Genomic DNA, 20807 nt, shown 5'->3' with positions numbered 1-20807 from the left:
GTATCTCACTCAAATGAGTATTCTTCATGTGAATTTACACAGTGAGTCTCATCGGGCTATTCCCCTGCAGGGAATTAAGACCCTCACATGTATTTACCCCCTTATGGGAGAAGCTAAGGTTTGCTTAATTGCAGAGGAAGAAGCCTTCCAAATTTCCACATAAAGTCAGGATTCTGATGGAATACCCGCCGCATGTCTAGATGAGTGTAGCTCCAAAAATACTCAAGAAGCTTGACACCATCTGGGACAAAACAGCCCACAACTCAACGATCACCTTAAGCATTTGCTCCCTCCATCACTGGTGCCCAATGACAGCAGTGTGTGCCATCTACAAGATGAATTGCAGCAAGTCAACAAGCTTTCTTGTAGAAGGGGATGGTGGGAGATGGTAGTGTACTGGTCATATCACTGGACTGGCAATCCAAACGTCCAGGCTAATGCTCTGAGGACATGGGTTCAAATCCTGTTACAACAGGTGGAATTTAAATTCAATTAATAAATCTGTAATCTAAAAGTCTTCTCAGTAATAATTACTGATCATGAAACTATCATTGTTGCTGTAAAACCTGTCTGGTTCTCTAAATGTTGGGCGGCACGGTAGCACAGTGGATAGCACTGTTGCCTCACCACGCCAAGGTCCCAGGTTCGATTCCCAGCTAGGGTCTGTGCAGAGTCTGTACATTCTACCAGTATCTGCATGGGTTTCCTCCGGGTGCTCCGCTTTACTCCCACAAGTCCCGAAAGACGTGCTGTTAGGTAATTTGCACATTCTGAATTTTCCCTCTGTGTACCTGAACAGGCGCCGAATGTGGCGACTAGGGGATTTTCACAGTAACTTCATTGCAGTGTTAATGTAAACCTACTTGTGACAATAATAAAGATTATCATTATTATTATTGCAAACTGCTGACCTGACCTGGTCTGGCCGAAATAGGATTCTGGATCTTGACTCTTAGCTTCCCCCTGAAATTGGCTAGCAAGGCACTTAGGATGGGTAACTAATGATGGCCTTGCTAGCATCCCACGGATGAGTAAAAAATGATAACCCCCACCCCCCCTCCCCACTGTGGCAGGTTTTCATCTGGTGAGTCATTGGCCACCAGCAGGATTTCTGGTTCCACCAATGTCTACGGAATGTTTAGGAACCTGCCGCGAGGGGTTGACTTTGGCTGGATCAGAGGTCCAGGTCATTTTCACTCATTGTATAAAATAGCTCTTCCTCACATTCCCTTCCGCATCTCTCGCCCTTAAATCAGTGACCCTTAGTCCTTGCCCAATAGCTAACAGGAACAGTTTTCTTTGCCTACCTTATCCAAACTTGTTATAATCTTACACACCTCTATTAACTCACCACTCAGTCTCCTTTGCTCAAAAGAGAATCCCTTATTTTCCAAGCACACTTAGTGACTAAACTATTTTGTTCATGAAACCATTCTGGGAATTCTTCACTGAACAATGTCAAGGACACTCACGTCCTTCCTGAAGTGCAATTAGAACTGGATACAACGCCCGAGTTATGGCTTCACCAGAACTTTATAGTGGCTCAGCATGACTTCCTGCACTTCTACTCAATGCCTCTAGTTATGGTGCACAAGATCCCACATGATTTATTAACAAATCTCTCCATGGCTCTTGCCACCTTAAAGATCTATGTACATGTACCCTGAGATCCCCATCTCTGCACACTCTTCAGAATACTTCTATTAATTTAATATTGCCTCTCCCTAACCCTTCTGCCAAAATGCAACACCTCACACTTCTGTGTATCAAATTCCCTCTTTTATTTCTATGTCCATTCTTTGAAAATAGAACATACAGTGCAGAAGGAAGCCATTCTGCCTATCAAGTCTGCACTGGCCCACTTAAGTCCACACTTCCACCCTATCCCCGTAACCCAATAAACCCTCCTAAATTTTTTAATTCACTAAGGGCATTTTATTTCGGCCAATCCACCTAACCTGCACATCTTTGGACTGTTGGAAGAAATCAAAGTACCCGGAGGAATCCCATGCAGACACAGGGGGAATGCGCAGACTCCGCACAGTGATCCAGCGGGGAATCGAACCTGAAACCCTGCTGCTGTGAAGCCACAGTGCTATTCAATTGTGCTACCGTGCTGCCCTTCTGGTAGCCTATCTATGACTTGTTGCAGTTGAAGCAAAACACACACAAACCTAGAAACATGGAAAATAGGAGCAGGGGAGGCCATTCAGCCCTTAGAGCCTGCACCGCCATTCATAAAATCCATACAGTGCAGAAGAAGCCCATTCGGCCCATCAAGATTGCACCAATCCTCCGAAGGAGCACCCTACCTGGGCCCTTGCCCCCACTCTAGCCCGTAACCCCACCTTAAGGTTTTTGACACTAAGGGACAATTTAGCATGACCAATTCACCAAACCTTCACATTTTTGGCAGATCATTCAACTCAATAACCTATTGCTGCTTTGCCCCCATATCCTTTGAGCCCTTTAGCCCTAGAGTGAGATCTAACGTTGTCTTGAAAACATCCAATGTTTTGGCCTCAACTGCTTTCTGTAGTAATGAATTCCAGAGGCTCACTACTCTCTGGGTGAATAAATGGTTACTCCGTATCCTTATACTGTGATCCCTGTTTTTGGGCTTCTCCTCCATCAGGACCATCCTTTCTGCATCTACCCTATCAACTAGAGTTTTATAGGTTTCTATGCGTTTCCCCCCTCATTCTTCTAAACTCCAGTGAATGCAATCCTAACTGATTCAATCTCTCCTCAAATGTCAGTCCTGCTATCCCAGGAATCAGTCTGGTAAAAAAACCTTTTTGCACTCCCTCCATAGCAAGAACAGCATGGTAGCACAGTGGTTAGTATTGCTGCCTCACAGCACCAGGGAGCCGGGTTCAATTCCGGCCTTGGGTGACTGTATGGAGTTAATATGTTCTGCCTTTGTCTGCATGGGTTTCCTTTGGGTGCTCTGGTTTCCTCCCACAGTCCAAAAATGTGCAGGTTAGGTTGACTGGCCATGAATAATGCACATGGTTACCTGGATGGGGGTGAGGGGAGTTGCCTAGGTAAAGTGCTCTTTCGAAGGGTCTGTGCAGACTCCTGTTTTCGCTACCAAAGTGGATAACCTCACATTTATCCACATAATACTGCATCTGCCATTCATTTGCTTGTCCACATCAGACAGAAGCATCTCTACATCCAGATCACAGCTCACCCTCCCACCCAGCTTTGTGTTATCTGCAAATTTGGAGATATTACATTCAGTTCCCTCATCTAAATCATTAATATGTATTGTGAAGAGCTGTGGTCCTAGCGCCAACTTATTCCTATACTTTGTTTCCTGTCTGCCAACCAGTTTCCTTTCCATCTCAACACATTATCCCTAACCCATGCACGTTAATTTGACTCACTAATCTCTCATGTGGAACTTTGTGGAAAGCCTTCTGAAAGTCCAAATAAACCATATCCATTGGCTCCCCCTCATCCATCCTAGTAGTTACATCCTCAAAGAGGATGTAGATTTGTCAAGCATGATTTCCCTTTCAAAAATTCATGCTGACTGGCCCAACCACTGGTTTCCAAGTCCTCTGCTATAAAATCTTTTATAATGGACTCTGGAGGTTGTGATTTTCTGGTTCTTTCTGCGAGCTGTATCTTCCCGTCTCGCTGAAGGCAACCCCCTACAGCGAGTTCCCCGACGGTGGGACGGGCGAGCCGCGCAAAACGCTGTAGTCATCGACCGGACCACAAACCTCGCCAGCGGCCAATGACAGGCCATCAACGCCACTAGAAAACACGCCGTGGATGACTGGAAAAACCCACCCACAGTACACTCACTACCTGTGCAATTATCACGTGAACCACTGGAGAACTTAGATTTAGTTTAGTTTATTTTTAGCATTGAGGCATAATTGTTCAAGAAGCTATTGGCAGAATACAGCAGCTGGCAATCAAATACCATTTGACTCCTAGAGTATGACTATCTGTAATTTAATAGGAAACCATGGAAATAATGGAAATAATGGACTCCCAGGACATGAAGGAGAGAAGGGTGATCAAGGCCTCAAAGGGGATTTTGGACCCCGAGGAGAACGTGGAATTCAAGGCATTAAGGGAGAGAAGGGACAAGCCGGGATCCCATCAGAACTCAAAGTAAGAATGTAACTATTCTGTTCACAATACATTTTGCAGGACGGTATTGTGTAAAATTATTGGACAATAGCTAGTCAATATGGTGGTGGAGTGGTAATGGCTCTGGGCTAGGAATCCAGAGGCCCAGGCTAATGCTTTAGTAACAATGGTTCAAAACCCACCCCAGAAGATGGTAGACTTTTATTAGTAAAATCTGAAATTGAAAGCAGGCCTCGGTGATTGTGATCATCGATTATTGTAAACGTCCATCTGGTTCACCTTCCTGATGGGGAAGGAAATCTGCCAACCCTACCTGGCCTGACGAAACACAGCTCCAGATCCACAGCAATATCATTGAGTCTTCCCTGCTCTCTGAAATGGCCTCCCAAGCTACTCAGTTAAGGGGGAGTAAGGGATGGGCAATAAATATTCGTATTGCCAGCAATGCCAACATCCCACAAAGAAAATAAAACAAAATGTTGGAGTAAAACAATGACAGATATGTTCTATCTTATTTCTCAAGAGGGTGGTTTATATTACCATGTCACCATGCAATTAGCAGACATTATGAATTAGCAGTGCTAATTTGTGACAACATTTTGCATCTTGCAATTGTTATTATTTTACCTTCAAGCTCAATACGCAGGCCATTTTTCTAATTGGTTCCAAATTTATCTTACACTGAGACTGGGCATTTTTATGTCAGTTATGAGCAATCTTTGTTAGTACACCTCTACTGCCGTGCCACCACTTCCTTGTTAGGAATTTGATTCCTGATTTTTCTTTTAATGGAATACAAGCAATAGAACAATATAAATCCAGGGTACTTTTGAAATTTTGTGCAATATATGTGTTTTCTGTTATTGCTCAATGGTTACAATGAATAGTTTTCTCATTGAGACATAAAAGTATGAAGTTGCTTATTAGCCTGACTGAATTAATATTGTTTTGCAAAGATAGAAGAATTCTTCTTGTGCATGACACATTACAGTAATATCCTTAATACAGGTTGTCTTGTAACAGTAACCACCAGAAGAGAAATTTTATTGCAAACAATAACTTATATTTTCAGGGCACCATTAATACAATATGCCTTTTCGCAGTCCATTTGTGGCTGTGCCTTCAGCTGCTCTGGTCCTCGATTTTGTTTTTCCTCCACAAACCTCTCCTCTCTAACACTCATTTGGATCACTGTCTGCACTGAGTCTGCCCCGAAAGACATGCTTGTTAGGTAAATTGGACATTCTGAATCCTCCCTCAGTGTACCCGAACAGGCGCCGGAGTGTGGCGACTAGGGGATTTTCACAGTAATTTCATTGCAGTGTTAATGTAAGCCGACTTATGACATTAACAAAGATTATTATTATTCCTATAATATGCTCCTTAAAACCTACCTCTTTGACCAAGCTGTTCATCATCTGCCCTAATATCTGTTATGTGCCTCATTTAAAAACTTTGTTGAATAACATTCCTGTGGTGCTACTATTTAAATCTTACTACGTAAATGGAAGTTGGCCCGCAAAAGCAAAAATAACTGAGCAGTCGTTAAAGGAGAAGTAGGTTAATGAAGGAGAATCAAAGCGGAAGGTACGGTGAAGGCTTTTTTGAATTGAAAGGGTGGCTGGACTGACTGGGCATTTGAAGAAAGTATGAGTTGAATGAAGAGAGTCTATTTGGATTTGTGAAAGTAGATCATTTCTGATTAATCTTGCAGATCCTTTTGAGGAGATCATTAACAAAGTGGGCAGAGGAATGTTTATGGATGTTTTCCATATAGAATTCCAAAAGGCATTTGATAAAGTTCCACAAAGGGATTACTTGTAAACGATACAGCACATGAAATGAGAGGTAGATTTGGGATATGGGCTGCTAATTAGTTGGGGAAGAGAAGGGTAGTGGTAAAGGAAATCTACACTGATTGGGGGATTGTAAAAAGGGACGTATAATAGCTCATAAACAAGCTGTCGTGAACAAAGGTGAATTTATTTACAATACATACTTAATACAACATCTCGCTCCCAGTGCAGACTTTGCTGGGAGGATAAAGCTGATCAGGCTGAGTTGGGCCTGCTTTTATCGGCCATGAACTGGGCCTATTTTCCTCCCCTGCCTTAACGAGCCCCAGCTGGTTGGCCTCTGACCCCCACCTAGGTAGTTTATATGGAATATGTGTCCCAAAAGGAGATCAATGATTGGTTCCCCATGATCCTCATGGGGATTATAACAGGATGCTTCCCAGGATCTGTATTGGACCTAATTTTAGGAATTCGCTAAAGAATATAGATCAAAAGCAGAAATTGCATACAACTTTGTGGAGACTTTACCTGGAGTATTGTGTTTTGCTCCCTTTACCAAAGGAAAGATGTACTTGCCATGGAGGGAGTGTAATGGAGGCTCACCAGTCTAACCCCTGGGATGATGGATTGTTTAATGAGGAGGGATTGAATAAACTGCAGGGCCTGTATTCTGTAGAGTTATGAAAAATTAAGGTTGATCGCATTGAAATGTACAAAATTCTTACAGGACCTGACAGGGTGGATGTAGATAGGGGACGGAATTCTCCTTTGGCCGACGCCGCAAACTTGATTGGTTCCGATGCTAAAAAGCACGGCGGGTGCCGATTTGACGGCAAATCTCTATTCTCCATCACCTCAACAGCGACGTCAATGCGGCCCGGAATGCACATAAAGTAAACAGCGATTGCATGTCATTAGCTGGCTCGACCTGGTATTCTCTGGGGCACATTCTGGCACCAGCCAGAGAGAAGGCTATACTGGACCTGGTATTGTGCAATGAGATGGGATTAATTAAAGACTTCATACTGAAGGTGCCCCTAGGTAGCAGTGATCATAATAAGATTGAATTTTACATTCAATTTGAGGGAGAGAAGAGTGGTCCAAGGCTAGTATTTTAAACTTAAATACTGAGGGAATGAACACAACGCTTGCTTAAATGAACTGGCAAATTAAACTAAGGAATAGGTCAATTGAGATGGAGTAACAGGCATTTAAAGGAATATTTCAGAATACACAGAATAGATAAGTCGAATGAGAAAGAAAAATTCCAACAGGAGGACCCACCATCCATGGGAAACTAAAAAAATTTATGACAGTATCACAAAGCATATAATTTTGCAAAGATAGGTGACAGGTCAGAAGGTTGGACAGAATATTTAAAAAAAGCAAAGAATGGCTAAAACATTGGCCCGTACCTTCTGGCTGTTCATGCCGCGTGATCTCCCAGCGGGATGGGGTGGATTCAGTAAGAAATCCTCTTGACAGCAGTAGGAACAGAAATTCCTTCCACCGACCAATAGAGGGCTGTCTCCCGCCACCGAGAAATCTTGGCCAGAGAATCCTGGGGAGGCCAGAGAATCTTGCCCATGGTGTGCCATAGGGATCAGTTCTGGGGCCTCAACTTTTTACAATTTGTATAATTGACTTGGATGAAGGGGCCAAAGATGGGGTTATGAAAGTTGCTGACAGGGTGAATGTGGAGAGGGTGTTTCCTCCTGTGGGAGAATGTGGAACTAACAGTCACTGCTTAAAAATAAGGGGCTGTGTTCTCCATTTCTGCGGCTAAGTGCCGGCCCGAACGGAGAAGCCGCGGGGGTTTCACGACAGGAAAATCAGCGCCGACCCCTCACCGATTCTGCTACCGGTGATGGGCTAGCACCGGCGCCGAGGGAAACTCTGCGGATCACGCCGCAAATGGCCGGAGAATGCTGGGACCGGGGCCGCGCATGTGCATGGTTGACGACCTGCACCGGTCTCGCCATACAACATGGCACTGGCCGTGCGCGAACCCAACCTGCCAAGCGCGACCCCACAGCCCACCCACTGGCCACCCCCCACTAGTCTCCCCAACCTAACAGAAGCTGACCCCAGCCAGCGGCATGGCTCCCAGCCGAGTGTGATGGTGCTGGACACTGTCAGCAGTCAGCATACAGGGTTCCGAATGCTGAGACCACACGTGTCCCACGCAGTCGGCAACTCGGCCCATCGAGGGAGGAGCATCGCGGATGGGCTGGCCGATGATGCGCCAAAGGCCTTGCGACTGCGTCACGGTGACAATGTTTTGGAGGGGGCAGAGCATGGCGAACCAGCGCAAACTGCTGCCGGCCCCGATTCCAGCATCAGAATCCATTCTCCACCTGATCGGCGATCACGATTTCGGCATCGGGCTATGGATTCCCCCAATTTAGGACAGAGATGAGGATCATTTTTTTCCTCTGAGGGTTGCGAATCTTTGCAACTCTCTTCTTCAAAAGGCAGTGGGAGCAGAGTCTTTGAATATTTTTAAGGTCGAAGTCGATAGATTCTTGATGAAGAAAGGGGTGAAAAGTTATAGGGGTAGTCGAGAATGTGGGGTTGATGTTCCAATCAGATCAGCTGTGATATCATTGAATAGCGGAACAGGTTTGAGGGGCTAAGTGGCCTACTCCTTTTGTATGTTCGTGTGTATATTTTTTGACCATCACATGAGTTACAGCATACGAATGAATAATCCAGTGCAAAACCTAAAAAAAATCCAAATAGAGTATTTGCCAAGCTGGAATCTTTCTGAAATAAACACTTAATCTCTTTGATTTTGCACAGCCAGTCACATATTTGGCTCTCAACTAGCATTAATATCTAAGCAAGCCTTTCAGGTCAAGCATAAAGACTTGCATCTGCCCAAGAGTGTGTGCATTGAGATTATCACCGATCTGAAAGTACCTGGCTGCTAAAAATCATCAGCCACAATGTGCCAACAATTTTAATCATATTGACGAACTTGCACAAATCAAGCATTACTTCATTGTTCTGTTTAATCTATTTTTAATTAACATAGGTTGCTTTTATGGCGTCCATGGCAACCCATTTCACAAACCAGAACAGTGGTATTATTTTTAGCAGTGTGGAGACCAATGTTGGAAGCTATTTTGATGTTATGACTGGAAGATTTACTGCACCATTAGCAGGTAAGTTGATGATGTTGCAGTTGCAAACCTGTGCGTAATGTGTTTTCACTTTTTCAGAGAAAGAGTAATCGAAATCTAGGACTATCTCCCTCAAAAGGCCACAGATGCAAGGACAATTGAAACTTTTAGGTCTGAGACTCATAGATATTTGTTAGATAACGCTTTCAAGGAATATAGAGCAAAGGCGTAAATATGAAGTTGTGGTACAGATCAGCCAAAATCTAATTAAATGGCAGAGCAGGATTGAAGGGCTAAAAGGCCTACCTTTTATTTTTAGTTATTCTTTCATGAGATGCAGACATCGCTGGCTATGCCAGCATTTATTATCCATCTCTAATCACACTTGAGAAAGTGTTGGTGAACCACTGCCATTCATGTGGTGCAGGTACACCCCAATACTGTCAGGAAAAAAGTTCCAGAAATTTTACCAGTAGCAGTCGCTTTATAGTTCCAAATCAGGGTGGTGAGTGGCTTGGAGTGTGACTTGCAGGAGACAGTGTTCCCACACATCTGCTGCCCTTATCCTTCTGGATGGTAGAGATCCAAGGAGTTTTGGTCAATTGCTTGCAGTGTATCGTGTAGAATTTGCACACTGCTTCCACTGTGCTTCAGTGGTGGAGGGAGTGAATGCTGAAGGTGTGGATGGGATGCCAATCAAACGGGCTGCTTTGCCCTGGATGGTATAAAGCTCTTGAGTGTTTTTGGAGCTGTACACATCCAGGCAAGTGGAGAGTATTCCATCAAACTCTTGACCTTCCAAAGTCTTCCTTACTAACATCTGGGGGCTTGTATCAAAATTGGGAGAGCTGTCTCACAGGCTAGTCAAGCAGCAGCCTGACATAGTCAAACTCACAGAATCATACCTTACAGATAGTCCCAGACACCACCTTCACCATTACTGGGTATGTCCTGTCTCACTGGCAGGACAGACCCAGCAGACAACCCAGGCACAGCGGTATACAGTTGGGAGGGAGTTGCCCGGGAGGTCCTCAATATTGGCTCTCGACCCCATGAAGCCTCATGGATTCAGATCAAACATGGGCAAAGAAACGTCCTGTTGATTACCAAATACCATCCACCATCAGCTGATGAATCAGTTCTCCTCCATGTTGAACGCCACTTGGAGGAGGCACTGAGTATGGCAGAGGCACAGAATGTACTCTGGATGGGATTTCAATGTCCATCAGCACGAGTGTCTCGGTAGTGCCACCACAGACTGAGTTGGTCAGGTCCGAAAGGACACAGCAGTTGACTGGGTCTGCAGCAAGTGGTGAGGGAACCAACAAGAGGGAAAAACAAACTTGACCCCATCCTTACCAACCTCCCTGCTGCAGATGCATCTGTCCTTGACAGTGTCAGTGGGATTGATCACCGTACAGTCCTTGTCCCGCTTTCACATTGAGGATACCCTCCATCATGTTGTGTGGCATTACCACCATGCTAAATGAGATAGACCTCGTACAGATCTGGTAATTCAAGACTGGGCATCTATGAGGCACTGTAGGCCATCAGCAGCAGCAGAATTGTATCCAAACACAATCTGTAAGCTCATGGCCCAGCATAGTCCCCACTCTATCATTACCACCAAGGCAGAGGATCAACCCTGGTTCAACAAAGAGTGCAGGAACAACTCCTGACATACCTAAAAATGAGGACCCAACCTGGTGAAGGTGCTACACACGACTACTTGCATGCCAAATAACATAAGCAGCAAATAATAGACAGAGATGAGCAATTCCACAACCAACAGATCACGGTAGCACGGGGCAGCACGGTAGCATTGTGGATAGCACAATTGCTTCACAGCTCCAGGGTCCCAGGTTCGATTCAGGCTTGGGTCACTGTCTGTGCGGAGTCTGCACATCCTCCCCGTGAGCTGTGCTCACGGTTTCCTCCCACAGTCCAAAGATGTGCAGGTTAGATGGATTGGCCATGACAAATTGCCCTTAGTGTCCAAAATTGCCCTTAGTGTTGGGTGAGGTTACTGGGTTATGGGGATAGGGTGGAGGTGTTGACCTTGGGTAGGGTGCTCTTTCCAAGAGCCGGTGGAGACTCGATGGGCCGAATGGCCTCCTTCTGCACTGTAAATTCTATGATAATCTAAGCTCTGCAATCCTGCCATACCCAGCCGTGGTGGACAATTAAACAACTTACTGGAGGAGGAAGCTCCATATATATCCCCATTCTCAATGATAGAGGAGCCCAGCACATCTGTGCAAAAGATAAGGCTGAAGCATTGGCAACAATCTTCAGCCAGAAGTGCCGAGTGGATGATCCATCTCGGCCTCCTCTAGAGTACCCAGCATCACAGATGTTAGTCGCAGCCAATTCCATTCACTCCACGTGATATCAAGAAATGGCAGAAGGCACTGGATATTGCAAATGTTATGGGCCTTGACAATATCCCGGCAATAATAATTCTAACTTGCTGCACCCCTAGCGAAGCTGTTCCAGTACAGATACAACACTGGCATCTTCCCGACAATGTGGAAAATTGCCCAAGCATGTCCTATACAGGAGAAACAGGAAAAATCCAACCTGGCCAATTACCACCCCAATAGTTTACTCTCATCATCAGCAAAGTGATGGAAGGAATTATCAACAGTGCTATCAAGCTGCACTTACTCAGCAATAACCTGCTTATGGGCACTTAGGGTGGTATTCTCCCCTCCCCTGCCGGGTGGGAGAATCGCCGGGGTGCCGTGTGAATCGCGCTACGTCGCCCCAACCCCCGCACGCGATTCTCCCACCCGCCCGAAACCAGCAGCGTGCGAATTGCGCCAGGCCGCTCGGAGATTCGCCGCAAACGGCGAGCGCCGATTCTCCAGCCCAGATGGGCCGAGTGGCTGCTCCGACACTACAGGGTCCACCCCTGGTCGCTGCCGGCGTGAACTCTACGGGAACGCTTGGGGGGGAGGCCTGTTGGGGGGGGGGGGGGGGTGGAGAAGGGGGGCTCCTTCACCGGGGGGGGGGGGCTCCGAAGGGGTCTGGCCCGCGATCGGGATCCATCCACCATCCACCAATCAGCGGGCCGGCATCTCCCCCCCGGGCCTAAATTTCGCCGCGGCCAACCCCTGAACATCCACGCCATATTGCGTCGTGGCTGGAGCGCGTAAGAAGTTCCCATGCATGCGTAGGATGGCGCGGCCCAACTGCGCATGCGCAGGATTGAGCTGCCCCAACTGCGCAAATGCGGGTTGGCGTGGCGCCCATTTGGCACTGCATAAGGATGCTGATGTGCCGTGAACCAGTCCATCGCTGTGCTGGCCCACTATGGGGGCCAGAATAGGTTGTGCCCGGGCCCTGTTCGCGCCGTCGTGAAACGCGACAGCGTTATCGACGGCGCGGGCACTTGGTCTGCAGAGCGGAGAATCGCCCCCTTAGTTTGGGCTCAGCTCACATTGCAGTAGGTCTGGAGTCATATGTAAGCCAGACCAGGTAAAGATGGCAGATTTCTTTCCCTAAAGGACATTAGTGAACCAGATGTTTTTTATGACAATCGATAATGGTTTCATTGTTATCACTAGACTTTTAATTCCAGATTTTTAATGAATTCAAATGTCACCATCTGCAGTGACGGGCATTGAACCTGGAACCCCAGAGTACTCTGGGTCTCTGGATTACTAGTCCAGTGACTATACCACTACACCACCGCCTCCTCGTGAGAATGACTGCCCTTGATATCAAGGCAGCATTTGACTGAGTATGGCATCAATGAGCCTTGGTAAAACTGGAGTCAACTGGAATTGGGGGTAAATTCTCCGCTGGTTGGAGTCCTACCTAATGCAAAAGAAGATGGTTGTGGTGGTTGCAGGTCAATCATCTCAGCTCCAGGACATCACTGCAGAAGTTCCTCAGGGTATTGTCCTCGGCCCAACCATCTTCAGCTGCTTCATCAACGACCTCCCTTCCATCATAAGGTCAAAAGTGGGGTTGTTCGCAGATGACCGCACAAAGTTCAGCACCATTCACGACTCCGCATATACTGAAGCAGGTCATGTCCAAATGCAGCAGGACCTGAACAATATCTAGGTTTGGGCTGACAAGTGGCAAGTAACATTCATGCTGCACAAGTGCCAGGCAATGACCATCTCCAACAAGAGAGGGTCTAACTATGACCCTTTATATTCAATAGTATTACCATCGCTGAATCCCCCATAATCAACATCCTGGAAGGTTACCATTGACTAGAAACTGAACTGGACTAGCCATATAAATACTGTGGCTACCAGAGAAGATAGGAATCCTGCAGCAAGTAATCAACCTCCTGAACCCCCCAAAGCCTGTCAACCATCTACAAGGCACAGGTCAGGACTTGCCTGGATGAGTGCAGCTCTAACAACATGCAAGAAGCTCGACACCACCCAGAACAAAACAGCTTAATTGCTACCCCTTCCAGAAATATTCAAACCCTCCACTACTGACAAACAGTGCCAGCAGTGTGTACCATCGACACGGTGCAGTGCAGGAACTCACCAAAGTTCCTCAGGCAGGTCGCTGCCAAACTCACAACATGACCATCTAGAAGGGCAAGCACAGCAGATACCTGAGAACCTCACCACCTGGAGGTTCCCCTCCAAGTCACTGACCACCCCGACTTGGAAATATATCACTGTTCCTTCACTGTTGCTGGGTCAAAATCCTTGAATTCGCTCCGTAACAGCATTGTGTATACCTATACTTCAGGTATTGCAATGATCGAAGAAGGCATCTCACCGCCACCCTCTGAAGGGTAAATAGGAGTGGGAAATAAATGCTAGCCTCACCAAGACGCCCATACCTCATAAATTAATTTTTTTTTAAGTTTGTGCATTCATACAATCTCCAAACATTTCCTCCCAAACACTTCTAAGAGTTTTAGGGAGTTAAATTCAATTTTATGAGGGAAGCAATTTGGATAATGCCCACTATTAATTCCTCTGAGTTTAGCAGGGAAGAAGTCAAACAGTGGCATATCAATGAAGCCTGCCAAATGATACCAGAATGTGTTTGTATACATAATATAAAAAGATTGGGTCTCTTTACTTTTGAAAAAAGAAGCCTGCAGAGTGACCTAATTGAGGTCTTTAAAATTATGAAATGTTTGAGAGAGTGGGCATAGAGAGTAGAGCAGGGGTGGGCAAACTATGGCCCGCGGGCCGCATGCGGCCCGCCAAAGGTCTTTATGCGGCCCACCAAGATCAAGTCATAAAAATTTTTTTTTTTTTTTAAATTAAGGTTAATGGGGGGGCTGTTGGGTTACTGGTATAGGGTGGATACGTTGACTTGAGTAGGGTGATCATTGCTCGGCACAACATGTGTTTCATGTGAAGTTTCTACTTTAAAATATTAATTAATAAAAATTAATTGCTTTTTTTTCTTTAAAAACCTTTTATTTTGGCTATTTTAAATATTAATTATTTTACTTAATATACTATGCGGCCTTTAAAATTGTGAATTTCTGAATGTGGCCCTTGCACGGAAAAGTTTGCCCACCCCTGGAGTAGAGTATAGCTTGAATATAGTATGGTAGCACAGTGGTTAGTACTATTGCTTAACAGCACCAGGGACCTGGGTTCGATTCCCGGTTTGGGTCACTGTCTGTGTGGAGTCTACACATTCTCCCCGTGTCTGTGTGGGTTTCCTCCGGGTGCTTCGGTTTCCTCCCACAAGTTCCAAAAGACGTGCTGTTAGGTGAATTGGACATTTTGAATTGTCCCTCAGTGTACCCGAACAGGCACCGGAATATGGCGACTAGGGGATTTTCACAGTAACTTCATTGCAGTGTTAATGTAAGCCTACTTGTGATGCTAATAAAGATTATTATATAATTGTAAGATAGTCACCAAGAAATCCAATCGTGAATTCAGAAAAAACCTCTTCACCCAAAGAATGTTAAGAATGTGGAACTCAGGGCAGCACGGTGGCCTAGTGGTTAGCACAACCGCCTCACGGCGCTGAGGTCCCAGGTTCGATCCCGGCTCTGGGTCACTGTCCGTGTGGAGTTTGCACATTCTCCCCGTGTCTGCATGGGTTTCGGCCCCACTACCCAAAAAAAACGTGCAAGCTAGGTGGATTGGCCATGCTCAATTGCCCCTTAATTGGAAAAATGATTGGGTACACTAAATTTATTAAAAAAAAGAATGTGGAACTCACTACCATAGGGAGTGGTGAAAGTAAATAATGCAAATGTAATTAAGTAATTAAGGGGAAACTAGAAATGCATGTGAGGGAGAAGAGTGTAGAGGGTTACAACAGGAGATTTAAATGAGGCTAGATGGGAGGAGAAGCGAGTGGAGCATGGGTTGAGTAGCTTGTTTCTGTGCTGTATTTCCTATGCAATCCTCATCCAGCTGCACAGTGGGTGTGAAATGAACTTGCCTGCATACTCTCCCGCTGACAGCATCCTGTGCCTTAAGGTTCGTGCCTCTGTGAATTTTGTTTGCACCCATCTTCAGCAAATATGAATTTCCTTCATGTCCCTGCAATTTAACAGTAATATTTATGCTTTACTTTTGCCACACAATCTACATTATTCCCCATGCATTCATGTTCCACTAATTACACAGTAATATTTCACACCTCATCTTCAAATTAGAAGATTTCTTCACCTACCAAACATCTTGACACTTTCTCGATAACAAAGTTGATGGAACTACAAGAAGCTTCTATCTGGGCAGCACGGTAGCACATTGTGGAAAGCACAAATGCTTCACAGCTCCAGGGTCCCAGGTTCGATTCCGGCTTGGGTCACTGTCTGTGCGGAGTCTGCACATCCTCCCCGTGTGTGCGTGGGTTTCCTCCGGGTGCTCCGGTTTCCTCCCACAGTCCAAAGATGTGCAGGTTAGGTGGATTGGCCATGACAAATTGCCCTTAGTGTCCAAAATTGCTCTTAGTGTTGGGTGGGGTTACTGGGTTCTGGGGATAGGGTGGAGGTGTTGACCTTGGGTGGGGTGCTCTTTCTAAGAGCCGGTGCAGACTCGATGGGCCGAGTGGCCTCCTTCTGCACTGTAAATTCTATGATCTATGATCTCTGATCAAATTTTCTTGAACCATTCTACTTCATAATTGCTCTGAAGTGGTTGAGTAATATGTTTGACATTTTGAATAATTACTTGCCTCATTGACTGGGGAAGTGTTGGAGGTTTATTATTACAGGCACTTTGCTTCTATATTCTTTGTTGCTCGGGACCAGCTTGCTTAAAACTTGTTCTGGCAGCTGTGTTACATAACCGTAAATGATTCAGACGATAAAGGTTTATTTTGTTTCCTTTCCAAACAGAAGAGAGTATGGATCTTTGTTATGAAACTTTTAGCACTCCATGCTGTTTTTTCGGATGATAATCAGATCAGCTTAAATTATCATTATATACTTTTTAATACTAATTGAAGCTGTGAATGGCACGATGACATTTTCATATCTAGATCATTTAACTTGATAGGTTTCATTAATAAGACATTTTTAACATTCTGTGGAGTGTGTTATGTTACAATTTGTAACCAGTGAAAAATTATTCATTTGAGAGGAGTTACTGATGCTAAATCTTGTGCGAGCAGATGATTAGAATAACACAGAACCTTCAGTTAATTCATGAATCTGGCAAACTCCATAAATACAATTTTATTAAAGTACAGCAGCAGGGAATTTAGTGTCAAAGAAACCGGAAAGAAATGAGAGAATTTATGAACATGAGAAAGGGCCATTTAGGCTACCATACCTGTGTATAATCTGTTCTTTCATAGACCTCACTCCACCTTCTGAAAGATTTTCTATAGTTCCATGCAAATATGAATCAAACTAAACTCCAGAGTATCTATCCAACTGTATGCTCTGTGCAATTCACTGATGTCCAATTGCCATTCTTTGCTTAAAGCTTCCATGTTCTGCTGAATCCAAAACGTTAACTCTGTTTCCCTCTGCATAGATGTTGCCAGAGCTGCTGAGTTTATCGAGCATTTCCTGGTTTTGTTTCAGATCTTCAGCATCCACAGTATTTTGCTTTTATTATCAAGAGCTCTAATGATTTTATCTACCTCTATTATTTGTGTTTAGAACCCTGCTGCTTTTTAATTGAATTCTCAAATATGGATCTATGCATACCCTTTTTATGAACCCCCTGTATCTTTTGATAGCACAATACCAGGCAGAGGTAATGCTGTCTTTTCATTAGAAGCAATGTGGATCGAGAGACTGTTTGATTTGCTTTTCTGTGTCTTTGTTGGGATGGGGATTGAAGGAGCAGGATGGAAGATGTTTCTTTGGTTAAGATTTTCTCATTTCATAGAGAGTGGGGGCGAATTTGAGCCTTGCACTGGATCTGCAGCATAGGCGGAAATTCTCATTAGAATAGCCGGGCAGATGTTTCCTTGATTTTCTCTGTCCCGCACCGGTGATATCACAAGATTCACACCTATCTTGTTTAATGGATGTAAATGTTAAGATAATATGAGTGGACGCCCCCCCCCCCCACCCCCCTCCTCTCACTAACTAGACGTGAGGCAACTTGGTAGCATCTGTGGCGAGAGAAACAGTGGGATGAATTCTCCCCCTCCCCAGTTGCATGTTTTTTGGCGGCGTGCTGTCACTGACAGCAGGATTCTCCAATCCCACCACTGGCCAATGGGATTTCCCATTGTAGGCAATCCATGCCACTGGGAAACCCACAGGCGGGAGTGTGCTGCCGGCAGAGCGGAGAATCCCACTGGAGAATTCTATAAAACCATAAGACAGAGGAGCAGAATTAGGCCACTCAGCCCATCGGGTCTGTGCCGCCATTCAATCATGGCTGATATTTTTCTCATCTTCATTACCCCTGATCCCCTTATTGATCAAGAACCTATCTATCTCTGCTTTAAAAGCTAGTTTGTTGTTCAGGTGTGGCATCAGGAAGGACTTTATGAAAGGTATTCAGAAATACTCAGCAGGCCTAACAATACCTGTGGAGAGATAAACAATACTTCAGGTGAACGATCCTTCGTTCAAACTAATCTGAGCAAGTCACCAGCCTGAAACTTTGCTCTCCAAGATGCTGCCAGTTGTAAGAATTAGTTGAGAGTCAGCCACCTGAGTCCATTCTGCTGTTCAAAGAACAAAGAAAAGTACAGCACAGGAACAGGCCCTTTGGCCCGACAAGCCTGGGCCGACCATACTGCCCGCCTAAACTAAAATCTTTTACACTTCCGGGGTCCGTATCCCTCTATTCCCATCCTATTCATGTATTTGTCAAGATGCCCCTTAACGTCACTAATGTCACTATGCTTCCACCACCTCCCCTGGCAGCGAGTTCTAGGCACCCACTACCCTCTGTGTAGAAAACTTGCCTCGTACATCTCCTCTGAACCTTGCCCCTCGCACCTTAAACCTATGCTCTCCAGTAATTGATCCCTCTACCATGGGAAAAAGTCTCTGACCATCCACCCTGTCGATGCGCCTCATAATTTTGTAGACCTCTATCAGGTCGCCCCTCAACCTCCTTCGTTCCAGTGAGAACAAACCAAGTTTATTCAGCCTCTCCTCATAGCTAATGCCCTCCATACCAGGCAACATCCTGGTAAATCTCTTCTGCACCCTCTCCAAAGCCTCCACATCCTTCTGGTAGTGTGGCGACCAGAATTGAACACTATCCTCCAAGTGTGGCCTAACTAAGTTTCTAGACAGCTGCAACATGACTTGCCAATTCTTATACTCAATGCCCCGGGTAATGAAGGCAAGCATGCCGTATGCCTTCTTGACTACCTTCTCCACATGTGCTGCCCCTTTCAGTGACCTGTGGACCTGTACACCTAGGTCTCTTGGACTGTCAATACTCTTGAGGGTTCTACCATTCACTGTATATTCCCTACCTGTATTAGAGCATTACCTTGCATTTGTCCGGATTAAACTCCATCTGCCATCTCTCCGCTCAAGTCTCCAAATGATCTAAATCCTGCTGTATCCTCTGACAGTCCTCATCGCTATCCACAATTCCACCAACCTTTGTGTCGTCTGCAAACTTACTAATCAGACCAGTTACATATTCCTCCAAATCATTTATATATACTACGAACAGCAAAGTTCCCAGCACTGATCCCTGCGGAACAGCACTAGTCACAGCCCTCTAATCAGAAAAGCACCCTTCCATTGCTACTCTGTGCCTTCTATGCCCTAGCCACTTCTGTATCAATAAAATCATCCGATTAGAATCTCAACTCCACATTTCTGCCCACTCTTGATAACCTCCCTGATAGCTCAGTTGGCTGGTCAGCTGGTCTGTGATGCAGAGCGAGGCCAACAGCACGGGTTCAATTCACCCCAGTGTTAATGTTTCCTGTCCAATGAGACTCTTCTTTGCTTCTCTCTCCACACACATTCTGCACATTCGGCACATTCTGTTGTTATTTTGAATTTCTAGCATCTGCCGTATTTTTATTTTATTCTCCTAATATTATTGCTTGGATTATATGGGCACAACATTTTTTACTATGTTGGGTTTCCTTAGTAAGCCTTAGATTTAAGAGATTATTCCAACACTACGCAGTCTTGACTTTTAGCAGAAGAGCTTTGTACAACATTTGTTCCGAGCTGGCATTAGAGCATGCGAAGGAACAGGAAGATTGGAAGGAATGACTCACAGCAAAAAATACCTATTTGCATTCAATTTATTATTGTGAAGTTAACATGTTTTAATTTTCCACACAAGGATGACATTTAAATTACGGCTTTGTAACATATATTCCAAAGCATACAGATGTTTGCAGGTTGTGATATGTAAAATGCTCACGGGATTAACTGCTGCTATAACGAGAACCAGGAGACTCTATTAAGAATTGCATATGAACTGGAAGTTCTACATTCGATCATCAAATTGTTTTCTGTGAAGTATATGAGTACCTTCGATTTTAAATAAAAATATTCAAGGTATCGAGCTATTCTTTTATAAATTCAGGGCAATGCTGAAGGTAGCGATCAATATAAGAATGGCACATAATAATGAACTAAAAGTTACAGTGTTGGGTTTCAAAGTCCAGATGCCTGCCATGTGTAAGGCTTTCCCTAGGATGTTTACATGTCAAAGATTTTGCTGAAAATACAAGCTCATCACATCACAGTTTGGGAAAACAAGCATGCGGAACATCAGTGAACAGAGGAAGCAACTGTATATTCATTAACCAATTAGACAGAAGGATTGAGAAACAAAGAGTTCAAGGACTAACAAGACAATGTAAATTAAAGTGGGTGACTTTATTGACAAATTAGATGAAATGGAGGGAAAGTAGAGACAGAAAAGGAAATTTAAAAATTGAATTTGTAAAGATGTTTTTAATATCTCTGACAATAATAATTGAAGGAATGATACTGAACACTTGCAGTTGTTAGGATTTTAAAGATAAAAGTTAATTGATGATAGTTAACACTTGCCACATGGCTAAAATGCCCCTACAGTTAACAGGGTAAGACTTACCTTTATATTCAGTTTATATAGACCACACAAATTCTGCAATTTCATTGATAAAACAATTCAAGATGGCAGGACCGAGGACTCCATCCTAATTGCTAAAATTGCATCTTTCTGAAATGACCAATAAAATGTAATGAATTATAATTGGCAAGGATATCAACAGTGCAAATTAATTTGTTTTATTTTATTACAGGTGTTTACTTCTTTACTTTCAACATGATGAAGCATGAAGATGTAGAAGAAACCTCTGTCTTCCTAATGCACAATGGAAATGCAATCATAAGCATGTATAGGTATGAACCGAAATTCAAAAA

General features: G+C 44.5%; 1 protein-coding gene across 1 annotated transcript in view; it reads left to right on the top strand.

Moving 5' to 3' along the window:
• The window catches only part of LOC119962689 (complement C1q tumor necrosis factor-related protein 3-like), a 36620-nt gene that overhangs the window by 4654 nt on the left and 11159 nt on the right, over positions 1 to 20807 (top strand). The window contains exons 3-5 of the mRNA XM_038790615.1: positions 3980 to 4134; positions 8947 to 9076; positions 20687 to 20786. Of these exons, the coding sequence (XP_038646543.1) occupies positions 3980 to 4134; positions 8947 to 9076; positions 20687 to 20786 (385 nt within the window). The remainder of the gene's footprint in view (positions 1 to 3979; positions 4135 to 8946; positions 9077 to 20686; positions 20787 to 20807) is intronic.

The sequence above is a fragment of the Scyliorhinus canicula genome, chromosome 3 (genome assembly GCF_902713615.1).
Source record: "Scyliorhinus canicula chromosome 3, sScyCan1.1, whole genome shotgun sequence".
NCBI lineage: Eukaryota > Metazoa > Chordata > Chondrichthyes > Carcharhiniformes > Scyliorhinidae > Scyliorhinus > Scyliorhinus canicula.
Note: the sequence above shows the minus strand (reverse complement) of the source record. Positions and strands in the feature narration are given on the sequence as shown.